The sequence below is a fragment of the Falco rusticolus genome, chromosome 1 (genome assembly GCF_015220075.1).
Source record: "Falco rusticolus isolate bFalRus1 chromosome 1, bFalRus1.pri, whole genome shotgun sequence".
NCBI classification, from domain to species: domain Eukaryota; kingdom Metazoa; phylum Chordata; class Aves; order Falconiformes; family Falconidae; genus Falco; species Falco rusticolus.
In genome coordinates, this window is record NC_051187.1 from 20,320,998 (window position 1) to 20,342,359 (window position 21,362).

Consider the following 21,362-nt stretch of genomic DNA (forward strand, 5'->3'; position numbering starts at 1 on the left):
CTGAAGTATGATAACAGATACAAAATCTCATCTTAACATTCCTCACAAGTTCTTTTTTGCAGCGTGAGTACACTTTTTTCCCCTCCACATACCCTTGACTCAAGCAACTAATTTGCTTACAGAAAGCCACCTTGTTTCAAAAAAGGCGTATTTTACTGGTTGGTAAGTTATTTTAGTTACCTTGGTTAATCTTACTTCTACAGGTGTTATGTTTTAATTGGTTTCATGTAAGTATGGGCAATTAAAAATGGCCATACCCACAGCTTTATTGTTAGATTACTAAATGCAAGTATCCCAATGACATCCTATTGAAAATGACACCAGGTCAAAGTTTTGGCTATACTTTTATTTACTTCACGTACTATGAACATATACATTACATGCTACAAAAAAAATAAAAAAAAAAGACTTTAACTGTCAAGAAAGTGGATAGTGTTATAATACAATGGCACATGTTCATATTTCTCTTGAAACTGGTTTGGTTAGAATCCTTCCCCAAAACCATTAACAAAACCAAAGTGTTTTACTCTTAAGATGATTAGAAATATTTGCATTATTAACAAATACAATTCAAACAGATTAACAAGATTTAACCAGGTCAAATATTAGTAAAAAGGCTGGGGTTTACCAAAATGAAATATATATTAAAAAAACATAGCAGCCAGTTGTACTTTTTAGTGTGATATAATATGTAAATGCACCAGAAGAACACAGTGTAATTAAGCATTCTGCTTTCACGGTGTATTTCTAGAAATGATTATTCTAGTTCTAACACCTGCCTATGCACAAGACCAAAAACACAGCCAAGTAGAGACAAAAGATTGTGACCAACATTCTTCGCAATGATTTTTTTTGCACGCATCAGGGAGAAGGGAGGGAACAAATAGAAGAGGATAAACAAAAGGCCACAAAAGGATTTAATCTATGAACATATTATGTTCTACCTATTTTCCTTTAAGAGCTTGATAAGTTGAAATGTCTATTTCACCCAAATGCAAACATACTCATTTCTATCACCTATGAAACAAAATCACATTTCGGCTTAGAACTGAATAGTGGAAAACAGTTGCATTAATGTATCAGTTGACTACAAAAAACTGCTTGACAAGAACTTAGGATTCTAGTGCAACAGCAGCTATTAAGACTCCTAGTTTCTTTTTTTTGCTCTTTCAAAGTGTACAAATATCACAATTTATACAGTCTTAACGAAAACACATCTACAAAGTTTGCAGGGTATTTGCTAGTTAATTCAATTTATGTTTTTCATATTAAAAAGGCAAGATTTGCATAACAAAACTTTCAGAAAAATGTTCTTTTGGTATCTTAAAATAATCACTGGAGAGGTACAAACATATGGGCTTTCTTTAACTGCAATTGGAAAAAATACTTCAGAACAAACTGTGCTACTCTTAAGAACACACAGTTCATTGCTTTTCTTTTGCGACACCTGAAGAAAAATACAAGCATATATGGGATGGGCAACTGACAGACTCAGTATTAAGTCTTTTATTTAGAGTGCAGCTATTCAAAAAAAAGTCATAGTACATATCAAGGTCAGAGGAAAAATACAAATTACCCTTAAAGAAACCAATGTTACAGAACCTAGGGTTAGTTTCTCAATTTTTTTTCCTCAGTTTCGTACTAAGCTAGAAGAAATCCCACAATCACTGGCATATTACCCTAACCAGAGTAGCAACCCAAGCTAGAATAGTACTGCGATTCTTTTGTTACCATTCTTCTTACACCACTGTCACAACTGTCAGTTTTCTAATAATCTTCAGTAGTGCTTATGAGACTGGCGATGGAAAAGTATGATTAATGTACATTGGCGTTAGTCTACAGAATTAATGAGTGCCCATTACCTGAAAATTAGTCAGACTTGCTGATGGGTTAGTTTTGAAGTAAAACAACTAGTACTTAAATATAACAGAAATATAATTTCCAGCATGTTACACAGTTCTGAGGTAAAGTGTTACCAGTATTCTGTTGTACGGGTCGGTGCCTTGCAGCAATAGCCTTTGCAGTGGGAACTAGCCCTCGCAGCATTTACAACCAATGAGCCATTCTAGTCACATGGTTTGTATCAACCAAAATTAACACTTTCAGTTTGATACCCTTCAGAAAAACTGTTCTGTATGGATTACACTGTAGTCAAAGTTACAAAATTGTTTGCTTAAGTTTGGTCACTAGAGCGCTGTGCTTGGAAAACAATCCGGGGTACAGGCAAGGGATAGTTACTTCAGTGTTTAATTTCAGTTTACAAAACTTACTGAATCCATTCTGATTTATGTTAGCGAAAACCAGATAATTAGAAGAGCAGACTAAAAAAAAAAAAAAAACCACACAAAAAAAACCAAGCAGTGCATAATACCACCTATTCAATGCACTGGCTTTCATTATGCCCTAGGAAGCCATATTTACTCTAGTATGCCTTTTGAGAATCATTCCAGAAGCACACAAATATTTTCCATTAGTTTATTAAAAATAAAATCCTCATGAAATCACTATCAATTATTTTACAGATGGGAATTAAACCAGAAGAGTCCCCAGAGTAACTTTAAAATAGAAGTAATATTTGGTTTGTCAGTTCACCATGTTTGACACTGATTTGTACTTTAAGAGTATTGTACAATAGGAGCATTGAAGAATTCTAGAAAAATTAACTGGCCCTATATAATTTAATTTTATTGGAAAGCAGTGTCAATATTTTAGTATATTTAGTGAATCAAACACTGCTTTAAAGCTATGCATTAAAGTGCTACGCACGTATTTTTCAGCACCAATATGGATGTTTACACTTCCATAAGCCTTATATTTGTGAATAAAAAGAGATATTGGTGTGTTAATAGACATTTTAATTTGAAATCAGCTGCTACATTTGAAGCATCAACAGTACTGAAGAAATAAACAGTACTGAAACAAACAAACAAAAAAAAAAAAATCAATCTAGTGTCCACAAACTTCTAGAATTCTGAGGTTGATTTGATCTGTCATTTACCACTAAAATGGTAAGCATCTGTAAATCATAAGGCTGTCCCCAACGGGCTCTACATAAATCTGTACTGTGCAGAGTTAACTGACCATGCAAAGTACTACATAGCCTTTCCAGGACAGAGAATTCCGGATGGGAAAAAAAACAATGTATGGAGAAAGCTCCAGGATAAATTTGTGAAATTTCTAACTATATATTGAATTGTCTAAGGTTGATGTTCATTGCCTGAGGAAGAAGCAACATAAGCAATAGAACCGGAGAGAGCTATAAATGTTATCTTAACATCTACGTTACTGCTTTCTCCAACTGCTGCTGCTGGCAAGGTCCAGTCTGCTATGCACATGGACATAAGCAGGCATTACAACCTATAATCATGTACTAGTTCTGCCACTTGACACACAAGTTATCTACTGTCGTACCCTGAATTACATGACCCTTGATTAAGGAATGGTGGTGTTCAGTCCCAGGGGTTTGCAGGTTATCAGAATGCTTATACAAGCAATACCGCTTTCAACATCTGTCAGAACGTAAGTCTTGATGGCATCTGCAATAAAAACAAGTTGAGATTGTTCCCATCTGTAAGCGCAACTGTTGAGCCACACTCAGCTGAAGTCCTCGTCAGGATTCTGTTGATCGAGCAGGCGGACATGTGTGAATGGAAAGTGCCCACGTCTGCCGTTACATTCTCCTTCCCACTGACCACTCACGTTAATCTTTGTGACCTTTACCGTCTCACCGACCTGCAGGGGAAGAAAAAAAAGGAAAATTCATAAGGAGCTACTACCCCTCCCCTTTGGTGTCACATCACCCACGTGTACCAGATACACTTCTATAAAAAGTAGTTTTAGTCCTGGTTTTGATACACCAGCCTACCACCCAATGTTAATCACTCCTGAAGAAAGTACAGAAAGAAGTGTACCCAGACTAGGTGAGAACTACCGAAATTGAGGAGCCTGCAATCCAGTATCTATATACTAATCTTTCAGAGCACATTTGGGACTTCACATCAGCTGCCATCATAAGAAATGCCTCTCACTGAACTAACAAAAGAACAAAAAGTTCTGCTGGTACTCCATTCATCGCCTCCCTGAAAGAGGTGATGAATGGAAAGGCCTGCAGGTGGACAAAGCGAATGCTAATCTGCAAGCTAAATCGCTCCCTGATTTTGAAATTCCACTAAGTGCTTTTCAGGTAGTATTGAAAAAGTTCTGGGTAAGTGGGGGCTACATATATATATATAGCGCCACAGATTATAAAATCTGGAAGAGTATGTGAGGGAAGAAGTAGCGGTACCTAAGGCTGCTCTGTTCTTACTCTCAGCATCCACAACTAGCCACTACTAGGCCAGATATTTCAGTCTTGCCCACCATGGATTTCTGATAAATAAATTCCATGGGTACAGTAAAAATAATTGATGTCCTCTCCCTCCTATACTCAAATAATTTGGCTAGAAAAATGGACTCATGAAACAACATGCTGTAGTTTAAAATTATCCAGTTCTAATGTGCTACACTAAATGAAAACACATTAATACATCCCATTCTTATCTCCAACCTAATATTCACATAACCAATTCTAAAGGCATCATCTCCCTTTGATAAAGGTACAGCAGTACCAAAAACTGTACAGCAGTCACTTTCCCAAGGCTGTGCAATCACATAGTTCAAGTCAGGGCCACAGGTCTAGGTCTAATCAGTCCCCAATTCTGTTTAATCTTGAAGGGTACTTTAATTAAGTAGCACTTATTCAACCTAGAAAAGCACAATTTACATTGTAAAGACAGTCACTGGGGAGCTAATAAATGCAACATTGAAAAGCTGTCTACCCATTTCTACCTCTCTGTAGAATTTTACCAATAATCTCACTTTCAAGTAACATAAAACAGTTTTCAGAATTCTTCCTGGGTCACAGATGGAAAATGCTTTGGGACAGATATACTCTTATTTTCTTTCACTAATACTGTAAATAAACTCTCAAGGCGTGGCCACAAGCCTTACTGCATTTCATCCAAAGAATCACTGAATATGCAGTTACTAGTTTACACTGATGCTCATCACTGTGTTCCAAATTCATCCAAAACAGAATCTCATTATTCTCACTTTCCAAGCAGTGAATGAAGAACAAGGAAAACAATTTAAGATGTTACCAATCTCCATTAACTTTACAGGTTTTACTCACTTGCAATCTTTTGCCAGAACAGCTTTTAACAGTTCATAAATTCAAACTACTACATGGACATTTAATTAAACTTCCCATACCTCTGATGATTACTGATCTGGTAATGAGAGGCACACCTGGGACTTTTGCTGTCGCTTTTTTTTTTTCCTTTTGTAGTCATTAGTATAGACATTTTAATGAAGCATATTTTGAAGAAAATCCTCTTATGTATTTGCTACAGGCAAAAAAGAAGCCTTCCTTGACTACTGAATGCTAGTTTCACATCTTTAGAAATTTAATCATCCAGTATGTATAATTTTGCTACTGCTAATAATCACTGGGGAGTTGTATGAATACAATTACTCTGTTGATCAAAACAATGTATCAGCTATAATTTAACAAGGATAAGATTAAATATGACAATACAAGAAGCAGAAAATCTTATTTCCTATTCACAACCGTTACAAGAACACTATCCTAGATAACTTTAAATTGCTTCAGACCCGGATATCATCCTAATCAACCTTCAACAGAAAAGTATACAACCTCCAACCCGCTAGGAAAGAAAAAGCACAAGTTGCACTTGAGTTTGCTGTCTGTAAGACATTTTTCTTAAGACTGCTGGCCTCTGCTGTTACTGAATATCACATGCTACTTTATGTTCATACAGAGTTTATTTTGGATGCCTTACAACAAACTCACCTGCAAAAGGTGGGTTCAACAGTGCCATTATAGTGAGTTAGACTATGGGGTGCTTGTGACACTCCCTCACTCTAGAAACATCCTGTAGCTGTTTGGTTTTTGGGAGTGTTTCAGGGTCATTGCAGCAAAGGGACACCCATTATATGAATTCTCCTTAATATAAGAAGCTACATTCAAAACTTGCATTTCAAGAATTGTTAAGAGAGGAAAGACTTCTAAGTTTAAATGGTCCTTTTTAACCATTACAGTAATGTAATTTAGTACACACTGACACAATCTTTCATTCACATTTAATTCATACATATCTTCTATATATATTTCATATATATGTATCTTTATACCTATCAAAGCGGGACTGACTTAAGAAAGCATGGGTGATTTCACAAATGCTTAATAAAATGGCTCCATTAGTTCCTTAATAACTTAGATATCTCTAGATCTGGTTTGAAACTCTGCATATTAATCTATAGTTCAACCACCCTCCTGAAGACAAAACAAAGAACCTTTTAAAAAATATTACTCATTATTACAAGTGCTGGGATTTTAAGATATTTAGACCAGATGTGGATGTCCTCTCTGATTCTCCTCACTTTTAACACTGACTTGCGGAATCATTAGTCTGTTGTGCATCATCCCACCAAGCACAGCACCTCAAGAACAACACTGTACCCTGCCACAAAGCCAGATTTGTCTCAGTCTTCATCAGAAGTTTTAAAACTAAATATATCCCATACGCTTCAAAGCAAAACTGAAGGTTCATGTGAAGACTTCTGTATGCTGTGGTTTTATTCCATGTACTCCTCTTTGGTAAGGTCAAGATGGCAGAGTTCTGCTACTGTTACAAAGAAGAAAAAAAAAAAATCGATCGATCTCAGAGTCATTCACCACAAAGATCTTCCCTTTTCCTCCTCTCTTAATATAGACTGACAACTTGAACAAGTCCAGTTACGAGCAAAATAAGTTATCTTTTGCTGAATCTTTTTTTCCAATAATACAGCGCAGCCTTTATTAGATCATAATTTGTTCTGATCCTCCTTCCTTTAGCTCTTCAAAACCACGTCAGTTTTAAAATAACAGACCTGTACAGATAGTCTGTTTGCACTTTGGGCCAAAAATATTTGGTGTTAAGAATCTACTTTCCTAAGAGAAACAGTGGGATCCACCCCCACCTATGAATACTGCCAGATTTAAGGATAAGAGTTTTCATTTGGAAAGAATCCCGCTTTCTACATTTACGGTTATTAAGAGGTCTGGGCAAAAACGGACTGTTAAGATTTGCATAATGCTTTCTACTAAGTTATCTAAGAAAGAGATCTCTAAATAAACAGAGAAGGAACACCATGAAGTGAAAGGGAATGTGAAAAAAAAAGAGACAACAAGAAACAGTACTTTGATAGACAGGATGAAGAAAAACTCAGAGAAAGTGAAGTGCATATTGCAACTTTTTCCTGTACAGACATTGAAAGCAACTCAGTAACATTGTGATTTGAAATGATAAAAGCTGCAAAGAAGCTAGGAAGACCTATTAGAAGCAGTGACAAACAGCTCGCATTTTAAAACTAAGATTTCCCAGAACTAGCTACAGAATGAAGAGCTACCACTGTCATTGCACTTCTTAAAATGTAGAGCTGTGGCAATACAAGAATATATCATCCTAACCAAGAGGTTCAACGTGTCTGCTAGGAAGTATTTAAATAATTTTACAAGGCCTACAAAGGCCACTGTTCTAATATAAAGGTAGAAAGGCACTATAAATCTTACATCCCAACACTGACGAGCTGAGCGTACACATTCCTCAGTTCCCCCCTCCCAAACACTTCAGCTATCTAGCCTATTACCGTATTAGTAACAGACACTAGTCGTGCAAGCCAGCTCAGAAGAGATATTCTCCATGAAACTACGCTTTCTAAAGCGCAGCATACTTGACAGCTCATGTGACTTTTAATGAAGAGGACTGAACTAACATAACATCAGCCACGGCACTCACAAGCTGTTCCTTAGCATTTAAAGGCTTTTGCTTTCACTCAAAAGTTGCTTATGATGGCCTGGATTATCAGTATTTTCTCATGCTATTTCACTCCATGCTACCAAACTGTGAGTTGGACGGTGTTGTGGGATTCTGCTTTAAGTAAAATGTAAAGGTAAGCTTAAGAGAATAAAAGCTTAAAAAAAATAATCCAGAAAGAAAACCAAAAGGTTTTGATAAATGTGCCACAAGATAACATCCAGTGGCTCAAAGAAAATCTAGTATCTGGTAATTGCAACAGTCCATAACAGCATTCAGGAATATTTCCAAGCTCCAGGAGGTGACTGGGTAGAGAGAGCGAGAAAAAGAGGGAAAGACAGTATTCTAGGTGGTATGAAAGTCTGAAGGTTAAAAGTCTTCAAGTTTCCCCCAAATCTGCTGAGATGGCATAAAATTTCCATACATGCTTCTCAACCCAAAAATTTACATTCTGGATCCTGGCTCTCCTTTACTTCAAAAATATAACAGAACACACAGTAACTCAGAGCACATTTACATTGCTTCTCTAGACAAATTTTTACCTACAGTGGGAAAAAAATTTCACATCTCCCAGGTCGTACGTCAATTACGAGATCTGTAGAATGTGCTGCACTTGCAAATTCTGTCCTAAAGACACATACCTGTATTTGCCGCATCACTGAAGTACTGAAGTGCTTTCTGTGCTATGCACAATTAAACAAAGTATTTGAGAGTGAAGAGGAGATGCTCTGACTCAGCACAGAAACTGTTTTTTCCCAAGTACTTAAAATGTTATATAAACAGGAAGTCAATTAGGTATCAGGAAATTCCAGAGCCTTTAGCTCAAAGAAAGCCTAGATTAAAGGATACAATTTACATATCATCCTAAGGCAAAGGTCTGCCACTGAGAATACCTTAGTCTCAATTTCCTCAAGTGTAATTTGGGGGATAACTATCTGATGTGTAGAAGTAGAGTGCTCCAGTCTCCTTTAAGAAGGGAAAAACAAAAATATCAAAAAGAGCACGGACTTGATTGTATCAGGAAGCGAAGCAACCTTAGGGAAACTCACTACTTTATTACAAATCATACCCTGTCAATCACTGCTTTACATGAGACCTCCCCAATGAATTGTACAGGTTTTAGTTTGTGAAGCAGGAAGAAAGCAAGCTGCTTGAGGTCAAGATGTTACAATAAAACCCTGACTGTGACCATCATCATCATCTCAGTCTGTGTCATTTCAAAGTGACTATCATTGTTTCCACTGATTGCTTGTAAACTGCTGACAGACTGGGGGGGCAGGGAGGGGAAACAACACCACAAACCCAAACCACAAACAACCCAGCACACCTTTTAAAATTGGGGTGAGGCAAGCAACAATGAACACCAGTTCAGACACACAACTTACAAACTGCTCCCTCTCCCTCCCCTCTAAAATAAAGACTTCAGAAGTGAAAACATGGATGGGGACATACTTATGTTAGTGATGTTTGACAAAAGACATGATATTTGTTCAGTAACCTAAACATGCTATAATAATCAAACTCTAGTCTATAAGTGACTCTAGTCACTTAGTCGTCAAAAAAAGCGCGCCTTTATCCATAACTTATTAATCATGACGTAAATTAGTATTACATTGCTTTTCCCTTTCTTATTCCTGCAAAACTATAATGTGATTGAAAGGGAAATCCCTTGAACAGATCTCTTCTTTCTAAGGTTTGCCCATTATGTACCTCCAAAGCCAAGGCTGTCTTGTCGTAGGCATTAGGGACTCGCTTCTGGATAACCCGGGCAAAAATAGGGCCATTCTGAAGGTTAGGGAGCGGAGTGTTGATGCTGGGCTGGGCATAGGGCCCTGGCTCCGGCCCACCCAGTGGTTGTGGGTGGGAACTATCCTGGTTACCTCCAATCAGAGTAGATACGGAAGCAGAGGAAGGTCTATACTTCTCGACGTAAGGAACAGGTATCATTCCCCTCTTTCCTTCGCTGTCTTCTGCGTTCCACCATTGCTCTTCAGGTTTATCCCGGATTCTCAGTATGTCTCCTTTCTTAAATGGAAGATCTTCTTCATCATTTCCATTAAAGTCAAAGAGAGCTCGCACATACTCAGCTTCCTCCTGCCTGAGGATAACACCACTATTCTGCCTGGATCGGGAAACTGGTTCTATCAACGTTGTAGTGTCCAAATAGTGTATTTTGTAGAATTCCAGTAAAGATGGCAAAGAATCAAACTCTTGGTCACCTATTCGAAATCTTGTGGGATTCAACCCTGAAAGAAGAAGACACTACGTCAAAGAGAGCATACAACAGTTAAAACTGTAAATAAAACATTTGAGAAGATGAATACGTTTACAGATAAGGAATCTGATACTGAATTTGGTCATCTTTAGATCAACATTCATCATATTCAGCTCCTCGGTGTATTTCTCATCAAAGACAGCACTATCACAATTGTGAGGACAGAGTTTTATTTTAAAAGATTTTTGTCAAAGAAGGAAAACAAAGTGTGGCACTTTATCCTAATTTAGTAATTTCAGCAAATATCTTGTTTCCTTGAACATTATACGGACCCAACAGATAAAATTGCTCAGTACATCCGAGTTTCTCAGGAGGCTATACAATTTTCAGTAAGAGACAATTCCCTGTTTGCTGTTTTATACTCTAAATCTAGGAAGCAAATGAAATTTTGCTACAATTTCAAGTGATTTTTTTAACTCTCTTTTGCAATTCAAAGTTATTTCAAAAGGACAACACTGCAATAGTGGTTATTTAGCTGTTGTAATGTATCTTGGATTAAAGGCATGGACACTACAGAAAACTGCTTAGCACAGCAGCAAACAATTTATATGAGTGAGCAAACAAAGTTATTTTTCATTTTGATAAAAGGTACCATTAGAGAAAACTATGTATATTTTATGCTATGCAAAGCAACAACATGTTTTCATAATCAGTATAATTCAGTCTTTTAATCTCAAGTCTTGTAGCTTCTTTGCCATATTTGTCAGATGGAGCCTAAACTATAAATCTAAACCTCAAATACATTAAAATACAGATGATGTTCATATTCAAGTCATTAGAAGTATCAAAGCTCAGATATGCATTTCAGTTTTCAATCTGTGCGCTGCACTTTTTTCCTTTTTATGTTCTTCAGGCTCAGCTGGGGAAAAACATACGCATGTTCTATTTCCACCATGCACTATACACTGTGTAATCACTGTTATGGGAAGAATTGTGGAAGGCTGGGGGAGGGCAGTGGAGAGGCAAAGATTTACGCTTTAATGAGTAACTCTTTTAGCAAGAAAGAGATGCTTACTTTGCAAGTCTGTTTCTCTGCAGGGAATATCTAACAGTTCCGAGACTTAGCTCTTGAGTACAAAGCTAGCAGAATTCTTCAAGCTGTCACTGATCCAAAACCCCCTTCAAAGTAGCACTGTCAGCATGGGAAGCTAACATTACAAGAAGTTCTTTCAAGAGAGCAAAAAGGGGTTCCAATAAAGAAAAGGGCGGATTCAGTAAGATCAACATAGACAAACACCCGATAAATGAGTTTTGAAATATCCTGAAGGAATATAAACATCAGTGAAGCTGCTTACAGGAAATTCAAAGAAACAGAACTAAGTCATTGGAAAAATGCACATTTGCATGCATTAACAGCCCTGAAAGACTCTCAAAAGAAATGAGTACAAATGCAGTGAGCCAAAAAACAAAAGCAATACCCCCAAAAAATTACAAAAAAACCAAAACACAAAGGAGCATCACTAAGAGATAAGGAAGCTATCGTAAATATCAGTAAGAAATGTGAACTCAGCATGGAAAGAGAAGATTCCACTTTATTCTCCTAAAGCATAATGATGAAAAGATGCAAAACCCCCTCAACTTTTGTTGAGATGTAACTTACAGCTCTAGACTTAGCAAGAACCCTGGAATTTTACCTCTGTGGCAGCTCTTAGCTCTGTGGTCTCTCAACAGATGACTTCTGGCTAGACAGGCAGCATCCCTACACCACTTTAAACCAGTCTAACTTCACTACATAAGCATATAATACTATCTGGGAATGCTGCACTTCTACTAGCATTGGAAGTGGGAAACCGTGCTTTGGAACAAGCAGTATAGACATCAAGTTTCAGACAAACCTCGTGACAGAAATGTGAGCACAATATCTGTCTGCTACTATTTTAGATGTAAACCTTTAAGGATCAAGGCTTATGTAGACACATCAGAAGGACGTCATAAAAACTTTTAAGAGGACCAGAGTAGCCAAGATCTCTGAAGACATACAGAGAAGACTGAACCTCAAGTAAGTTCACTGACATGGAACTTATTTCACATGATGTAAATACAGAACCTAAAAAACTAACTTACCTCTGTAAAACCCGCTATAAACTGACTCCGTAGGGAGGCTGAGATCTCCATCTCCCGCAAAGTAAGTAAGTATACACAGAAAAATCTTAAAACTCAGAGGAAATGAGCAGTTCATCAGTAACATTCATCTCAGCACCAAAATCATCACTGGGATGAACAAGGGTGTTTGGGTGTCTTTACTTTTTCTTTTGAACAGGTTCACCCTCTTGATTAACGCATAACAGTCTGAAATAGCTGCCAAATGTACCTGAATAAAACTGAAGTTGGACTCTAAGAGGAAAGTCCACTGGAACCTTACCTATGGGGAAGGACTGACTGCAATCAGTGTACTGGAGCCCAGAAAATCATATGCTAAAACCCATTTTGCACAATTGAAGTGAAAGAACATAGAGCCTCTGAACACATTCCAGGATCAGAAAGATCAATGCAATCCTTGAAGGGACAAACAGGTAAGCAGCAGAAAGGAGAGGCATTATCTTCACAAAGAGAACACTCCCAGAATACCACACACACTTCTGAGCTTTTTGCATTGTTTTTTTTTTAAAAAAAAAACCCAAACATAAGGCAGCTACAAAAATCTGAGGTCTGGAAAACCTCTTTGCAACAAGAAATCTACAAGCTTAATCCAAATTAATTACCAAAGAATATAAATGCAGCAACCTGGTCAGTCTGGAGAATTTAAATAAAGACTTCTAAATACAGCTAAAATAGGCATAAAAAGGATGAAATAGCTGAAAGCCACAGTTGGAAAAAAATACAACTACACCTTACCAAGCAAGTGATAAACCAAGCAAGTTTCCATCAGTTTAAGGCTTTTGTGTATACTCTTGTTCAGCTACAAGGCAATGAGCTGAACGACGCTAACTTATGTAGTGGGGAAATAATTCTATTCACTATGGGTTTTGAAGTTTTATCACTCCCTAGTATAATGAAATGGCAAGACTTAACAGATTTCAGGCTCAGAGGAATTCTTCAGCTTCTCGTTTGAACTGCAACACTTCTCATACCTGTAGGCCAACAGAAAAATTAAGGCAAGGTCTTCCACAAGAAAAAGTTACAGCAGCAAGACAAGTGTTTTCTTGGAGAAGTAGAGCTGTTTTCCTTTATGATTCTGGGACAGATTTCTTGAAGGCACAGGTTTGAGCAGCACACTGTCCACATCTTCTGAGGGCTCTCAGGAAGAGGAGAGGGCATGTAAAGTTAAGTCTAGCTACTGGAGGAACTTTAAAGTCACTTCCTATTAAAGTTGGACAACCAGAGTACTACAAAATTATCTCCCCTTCTCTCCACAGCCCAAGGAAGAATAGCTGTTCAGCTTGCACCTGTACCAGCAGCACTACTCAGCTGTGTAAGATGACTCCTTTGAATGAGAAGCGCAAAGGGCTGAGTATCATCTTTCTTTCTTATTCCACCCTAGCTCCACCTGTGCTAGGAGTTAACCTGATTCCATCCATTTCAGCATTATCAGAACAGCTGGCAAAACCTCTGCTCTCAGGCAGGTGAGGGAAGAGTTAAAATCCAAAGTGTCCCAGAATTAAAGTTTCAAATCTGGACCCTGTCAATTATCTGTTTATGATGCACATTCCCTCCTGATAAAACACTTTCACACTCTGTTGGCTTCATGTTAATCTCAAAAAGACTGCTTATATATATTTCAAATATTGTACAGATACTGGGGAATTAAAGGTATAAAACACCTAATATTTCACTTGGTGACAGTGTGGGCAGGTGGTTTAACCACAAAGCAACTTATCACTTTTTCAGACAACTCAGCTTTCATTTTCAGTGCAGGGAAGCCCTCACAGAAATAAAGGTTTTCATTTTTGTTTCTAGAACCAGTCTACCCTTCCCCCCCCAACTTATAAAGCATGTTTTGGGCAGGAAAAGCTGTTCTTATCATGCAGGGCACTAAGACACAAGGCTCTCATTTCAAAGACATCACAGTGATGTAAACCAGTTTCCTCCTGGAGTGTATGGAAGCTCCGCTATGAAGGCATCACATTCCAGTCTGTGTTTCCCCCATCCCATAGGGACACCTTTTTTCCTTGTTCTTCAGTACCTCCCTACTCATGCCTGAGCAAAACAAATCAGTACCCATGAATGCCCTATAAAAACGGTAAACCCCCATCCACTGGCTCCCAAGAGCTCTGAGCACACCAGGAGAATATTCTTAGAGAAGTTACACATTGTCATTTCTGCAGATAACCAGAGGATGACAGAAAAGTAGATGTTTAATGCATACACTTACCAAGCTTCCAACAGTTTGCATTTTAAGACCTTAATACGAAAAAAAAAAAACCACCAAAACATGCCAACAACAAACCAAACCACAAAAAAAAAAGTCCCAAGTGTCAGATTAAACAATACCAGTCATACATATCTAAAGCCATTTCATATAGAGCCAAGTATGGATATCATTATGTAAAGATTATACGACTCCAGGAAGTACAGTCACAATGGAAATGATTTAGACACGTAGGTTAACCAGCATGTTCTTGAAATGCATACTTAGTGCAAACATCACTTTCTACACTGTATCTGCCATACTTTCCTACTTCAGAGAGATAAATTTTATAACAATATTAGGTTTCTCGCTTTATTACATTGTACTTTCAATAGAAGGCATATATTTATTTAGATATTTTAGGCATTTTGGTTTAGTGCATATGCATTTTTACCCCAGACTCGTATGTCAAATCACAAACATACGATGAATTTAAGTATTTCCTCTATTGTTCATTACCATGCTAATGCTTGCATGCATACTTTGTTTTGTTTGGGATTTCTTTAGCTCGTGACTGTGATATTTCATCACAAATGATACCCTAATTCCAATTCAGTAGTTAATCTCCATCTCCAGTGCAAACAGTTTTTCCTTCCCATAATTCAGTGATTTATCCTATTTTCTTTTAACAGCCTTGAAACATTTCAGGCAGACATAGCTATTTTGAGACGTTTTGTTAAATTATTTTTTCCTTATGCTGAAAAATCACCCACAAGTAGTTAGAAATTGCAGCATATCAGGTAAAAGGTGAACTTAGCAATAAGCAAGTTTATTTTATGCTTTAGAAATGGAAGAAAAGTACCACGTTTTTGTGACACTGGCTTTTTATATTAGGCAAGCCAAAGTTCCTCATTTCATTCATTCTGTATTGAAGCTAGGTTCCTAGTATCCCCTGCACACAGCAGTGTTAAAACAGTCATGAATTGCACACACACTGAGACTAACAAAAATAACTTAAGACCCTGATTTGGCTTATTCAGATATCCCATTGAGAAATGGGCATCTACCAAACAATCAATTGCTAAAAACCCCACCCTATACCAAAAAATTAGCATAGCTAAGTTGTTCTTCCTAATGTTTTAGCTTGACCACAATAAATAAGCATGACAATTTACATTTACCTTATTTTATTGCATTAGTTTCCCTATTCAAACGTGAAAACATCTTCAATCTTCTACCAATGTTTCCATCTCCCTCCCACTGCAGAACATGCCCCCACTTTTTTTCTGAAAGAAGAACTTAATTACACTGCAAATATAATTTAATATACAAACACTCCCAGCACCTTCTTTGAATTGAGTGTGAAAAGAGCACAGTATCAGTGTGGAGGCATGACTTATTTAAAACTACTAATATCTCAGCACAGATGTATCTGTGGTGTAGGAGTGATGCATCACCTGTACTCATAATATCCAGGGATTTAAAAAAAAAAAAAAAAAGAGACCAACCAAAACAAAATTATACTTTTTATATATATTAAGCCTACTGTGCCAACAGCCTACACAGCTACTTATCTAAAACAGACATTTAAAACAGAAGAGAATTACATAAGTAGTATTTAGCGATTTTTTTAAAAGAACACCAAAACTCTAGAACATTTTAACACCCAAAAGCCAGCCCATAGAATGCCACAAAACATTACTGAGCTTAAGAATGTAACACAATAAAAAAAGTCAGGATGGCTATGTATTAAAGTGACACCACACTAACATGAAAAACACTGCTTTTCCCGAGATGAGTCGCTCTCCAGAAAACAACTGCCCAGAAGTAACAGCCACACATACTTCAGTTTTTTTCATCACTATTGTCTTTAAAATCCTACGAGGCTGGATTCCACAACAAACCATCCTGGTAACTTATTCTGCTCTACGTACCACCAGTCATGCATTTCAACAATTCACATACCAAGCCTTGCAAACCTACAGCAATAAACCTCTGTCGTCACAGACATGAAACAATAGGGAATCCACCACATCTTGTGGCAAACCATTTTACTACCCACAGCAGTAATGACTTCTACTTCCAGCTCAATTCAGCCACCTTAAACTTCTGCCTTGCAAACTTTCTGTGCTGTGAGAGTGCTCAACAGCTATAGTAGGTTCTTGGGATAAACATGATGACTTCAAGCTTTCCCAAATTTGCCAATTCACAATGTTCCCCTGAGCAGGGGAAATTACTGTATAATGGTGCAAACATACTGGCAACGGTTTAGCTTTTTCTTAGATTATCTCCTTCTTAGTCAACTGCAGTCTGTGCAGAGACTGAAAAATCCTTTCCATAACAAGTATTGTTGCATCTTCCCAATATAGGGCTCTTTCCCAGCCATATATCTACATCAGAAAGTGACTGTCTCTGTAGCAATTCCCATACTATCTACTTCCTGCCAAATAAGCTCACCACATCTCTTATTACATCGGTTTACTACTACACTTCAACATCATGCGGTTGTTCCTATCTGAGATGCTAGCAATACACCCACATCATTCTGCAAACATTAATATTCAAACTCGAGCAGTTCCGCTACCAACTTCAGCAATGCCCCCAGCAGAGATATCGCTGCCTTTGTATCATGTTTTTTACAAGTCTAAGGACACTGCGTTGCTGGGGGCTCATGTTCATTTAGTTACACTTGTACTTGCAGAAATGCTGCTTCTCATGATACACAATCGGTGTCTTCTGCTCCATAAGCGTTACACTTAATTAGGTCGTTTTCATGCTAGATGTTAGGTTGACAAGGAATACAACCAAACCTTCCCCTTCAGCTCACGGGGGGAAAAATACTGAACTTCACATCTGATTTGAGGAAACAACTGCCTTTCCATTCGTGAAGACTGCCCGCTACTCAGAAGTGCTCATGTAATACTTTGACTCGTGACTTTAAAATTAGCCTTGCAGCCTGTCTTCGAATGCAAAACTATCTTGTCAGAATTCAGACTTTTCGATGACACTTCCACAGAACCGTCCCCCTGCTGAGATGACGTGCACTATCTATTAATTGCAGTTAACTGCTTTATGAAAACAAAGGAACGGGTGAGTGCTACAGCTGTAGGAGCTTCCAGGAGGGCCGCAGTAAGCGCTCAGCTCCAGTGTATGGGTGACTACGCTATTAGCTCGCTGGAAGGCAGGTGCAGACAGACGGCTCGGCTCAGCCAGTAGCCCCAGCTGCAAAACACGACTTAATTCCGCTACAAAGAGCTTCACGACTTGAAACTCCGCCCGGGAGGAGAGCGGAGCCGCCCGGGGAAGGCGCAGGCCGGGGCTCTGCTGCCCCAACTGCCCTCCCCGGGGCGGCGGGGGGCTGAGGGGGCACTGCCAGCCCTGGGGGGTCACTCACCCGGGGCCCCAGGGCCCTCGCCGCCGGCCCGCCGGCCTCCCGCCGGCCCCAGGCTGTTGACGATGTAGTGCGAGACGCGGGAACTCTCGGACACCGAGAGCACGAAGTCGCCGGGGATGGTGCCCGAATCGCGCACCAGGAAGGTCCCGTGGCGCTGCCCCTGCAGCAGCGACACCGCCTCGGCCCGGCTCAGCCGCCCCCAGTACCAGCTCGCCCGGTCGTCGGAGTCGAACTGCCCGGCCATGGGGGCCGCCCGCCCGCAGGCCGCACTCGCTGCCCCCCCCCCACCGCGGGCCTCCGCCGCCCGCGGTGCCCCGCTCCGCGCCCAGCCCTGCCACCCAAAATGGCGGCCCGTGCCCTGACCTCACCTACCGGATGTGACCGCACGCAGGAGACGCGGGGAGGGCGTGGCGTCATCAACCCGCGCGGGCCGGGGGGGCGGGGGGAGGGCGGGTGATGCGCCGCGCAGGCGCTGTGAGGGGCGGGCGCATGCGAGCGCTAGGGCGGGCTCGAGGGGGTGGCGGGAAGGCGGCGCTGAGGGGAGCTGGGGCTGTGAGGGGCTGTTCTTTACTCTGTGGGTACCGGTGAGGGTTGTCCGCGGCCGGGGTGCTCTGCTCCGCGTAACTTGGAGCAGCAGCGGCCGCCACCGGGGCTGGTCTCTCCTCAGGCCTTGCCGGTGTTAGCGCATCGGGTTCCCTGTCAGGCGCTGGCGGGAGGAGGGCCCGGGGGCGCCGGTGTAGCCCGGCCCTTGTCCTGGAGGTCTGGTCTCTGCAGTCAGTACATCCCGCTAAAGGAGGACAGCAGGGCAGTCCCCTGAGTGCCACAATTCGCGATGGCTTCCCAGTGCAGCTCGCTGTGGTAACCTGTGTGAAGCCAGGCTTCTCTGCGTGCTAATAGCACATTTACTCTGTTTTTACTTTGAGAGCTGTACTAGCGGTTCCTGCCCTCATCTCCCCTGCCAGATGTACGCTTCTACCCTACAGTTGTTGCCAGCACAGCTGTTTTCATGGGACTACACGCAGAATTGGGCCAATGAGGTGTTCTGGGTTAAAAATAGCTCGGCAAAAGAAAAAAAAAATCCTTCTTTTTATGCAGGGTGGTTCACCGACTGCTACTGCAGGGGCCTGCAAGCAGGGAAGAGCTGAGAGCTGGTGCCACAGAGGAATGTGGGGGGCGGGGGGCACACACAGATTAAGAATTATGTCTGTAACTTGAATGGAGCAATATTTACCACTTTCTGATTGTTCTCCAAGATCTCTTAAATTATATAATATTTATAATTTAAAAAAATATTTATAAATATATATTGAAATAGCAATATCTATAAATGCATATTGAATTCTGTTCCAGCTCTGCTCAATTCTGTGAGCTTTTTCCAGAAAGGAATGTTCTTTTTTAACTGTGTGATCTCCATGTGGCAACACTTGCATAAACATAATGTTGGAGCCCAGCTGCCCTTAACTGTGAGGGTTCAGGGTTCCTGCCTGCCTGACAGCATCTTTGCTTTCTTGTAGGGCGCTTTGGAGCTCTTTCCCTACCTCATGAGTGGGACTTGGTCATTGTGTCAGGTAATTAGGGTTGTATTAACCTTTACAATATCCCAGTGAGAAAATACTTACAGTGGTTTGCCAAATATAGAAGAAAACACCAGGTGCTTGATTTCAACTTATCCAATAGTTTAACAAATGAACATCCTTTCTCTGCTGATCCTGTTGTCTCTCCAGATGGACTGTAGGTAGGAGCCAGTCATAATCTATTTGGAAGCTAGAGTCACAGTTTCCCTGGTGATGTGTGGAGTTTGCTAGCCAGTTACAGAAACAGCCTAGGTTTTTCACAGATTTGAAAAGCTGCTGATCCTTGTTGAGAGCCCAGGACACTAGGACAGTTAAATCACAGCAGCAAAAAAAATGTCCATTCTGTTCAGTCATTCTTAGGCTTCAAACAAGCAAAGCAGGACTCTTACCATGGCAAAACTCACCATTTTTCTGGCTCCTGCCAGCCCACTGTAAAAAAAGTCTCCTTTTAACTGAAGGCTCACAGAGTTCTTTTTTTATCTCTCCCTTCCCAGTCCCTGCCTTTGTACCCCATCTCCCCCTGTTTTCAGCTGAACCACAAAACTACAGGAGTTTGTGGAGTTTTTCGCCGGGTTGGGTTTTCTCTCCTGTAGTTGGGAATCTTGTTGTAAGAGTTCCCTCTGGTGGTTAGCGATGAGGAAGTGAGTAACTCCTGTCCTAAGATGCTCCTATTGATACTTTTATGCTGGAATGATTTCTTGTTTAATCGCTCTCAGGCCTTCGTTATTTGTAACAACCTTTCCTCACTTAAGGCTTCTCCTGATAGTAACTGGTAGCCTTTTCCAAATTCCTTTTTCCTCCCGTATGTAAACCCGTTACCCTGTAGTAGTTTACTACCCTTGACCCACCCTTTCTGCACAAAGGCTACAATAAAGGTGGAGTCCCTCTGCCCAAACCTGCTTCCTACTACGGGTCTTTCACAGGCAGAGCGATTGCAGCCTGAGATAAATTGAAAGAAAAACAAAGCTCTCAGCCACAGTCTCAGAAGCATAAAACTAAATTGGCTTGTAATTCTGAAAAATTCTGAAAAAATCGGGGTTCTGAAAGAAGTTGTAAAATATCAAGAGAATACTCCGTCTACCTACCTGGCAGTAAAAGCCCCGCTGGCACCCAGGCCTGGTTTCCCTCTCTCACAGCCTGCTTTTCCTCTCATGATTTTATTGTCCTTACCAGCCGGCCTAGAGATGATTTTTTTCCTAAGGAGCTCTAAAACTTTGGCAACTGATCTAAAGCTGCAGTCCATCAGTAGAAAGTTTCTCATTGAATTCAATGAGTGAGTCTTGAAATTATGCCAAGTGGAGAACGCTGTAGTGTAGCAACGTTCTGTCCTAGGCGACATTCAAGGATGTGAAAACAAAGTCAGGAAACATCTGGGTTAACTGAAGGCTTTGACTGCTCCCTAATGACAGCAAGGCAACCTGGTGTCACTTAATCCTGCCCTAATCATTACTCGAACGGTTGGGCTTTGTAAATCTGGTCTAGATTGCATATGTTGGTACCGTATCCTACTTTATAAAATTAAAACTAATGGAGGAAAAGGTGCATCAGTTGGTTTCTTTTCCCTGTGACCTGAAGAAACAGCATTTCTGCCACAGAAACGTGTTTCCTCTTGCAATTATTTCATAATCGGCTGCTCGCAGGAGGTGTCTGTGTCCTGTTTACTGCTGATGTTCATGCGATGTGTGCGTGGCCTGTGCCATAACCCCTCACACCTGGCTGGGAAGTGTCACCTGTGTCAGAGGTTCCTGCCAGATGCTGGATACATGGTGTCAGCACCAAATATAGCACTTCTGGCGAATGCAGGTGATGTTAGCTGTTGTATAAGGAGCACTGCACAGAGACCATTAAAAATAAACAAACTTGGGGGGTGTGATGGTTAGTGAGAAGATCTATTAATCCCGCTGGGTTCTGTGTAAGGGGAGGAGCCCTGATGTCGCCAGCTGCAGAATTTCTTCATGAAAAAGTCAAAATGTGC

At 40.2% G+C, this 21,362-nt stretch overlaps 1 protein-coding gene across 7 annotated transcripts; it reads right to left on the reverse strand.

Moving 5' to 3' along the window:
• Positions 1–325: 325 nt before the first annotated feature.
• On the reverse strand, positions 326–18,192 carry CRK (CRK proto-oncogene, adaptor protein). Of its 7 annotated transcripts, none has more exons than XM_037374667.1 (4): positions 17,814–18,192; positions 9,567–10,102; positions 6,570–6,683; positions 326–3,732 (listed from the first exon to the last, which is right to left on the reverse strand). In XM_037374667.1, exons 1-4 carry the CDS (start codon positions 18,055–18,057, stop codon positions 3,595–3,597), a joined length of 1,032 nt encoding a protein of 343 aa, XP_037230564.1. In that variant the 5' UTR covers positions 18,058–18,192; the 3' UTR covers positions 326–3,594. The 7 variants fall into 7 exon arrangements, 5 of the variants coding, with proteins under 5 accessions (XP_037230564.1, XP_037230548.1, XP_037230556.1 ...); XR_005102108.1 differs by having other exon boundaries at positions 3,530–3,732; positions 6,521–6,686; XM_037374652.1 differs by having other exon boundaries at positions 3,604–3,732; positions 6,586–6,683.
• Positions 18,193–21,362: the final 3,170 nt, after the last annotated feature.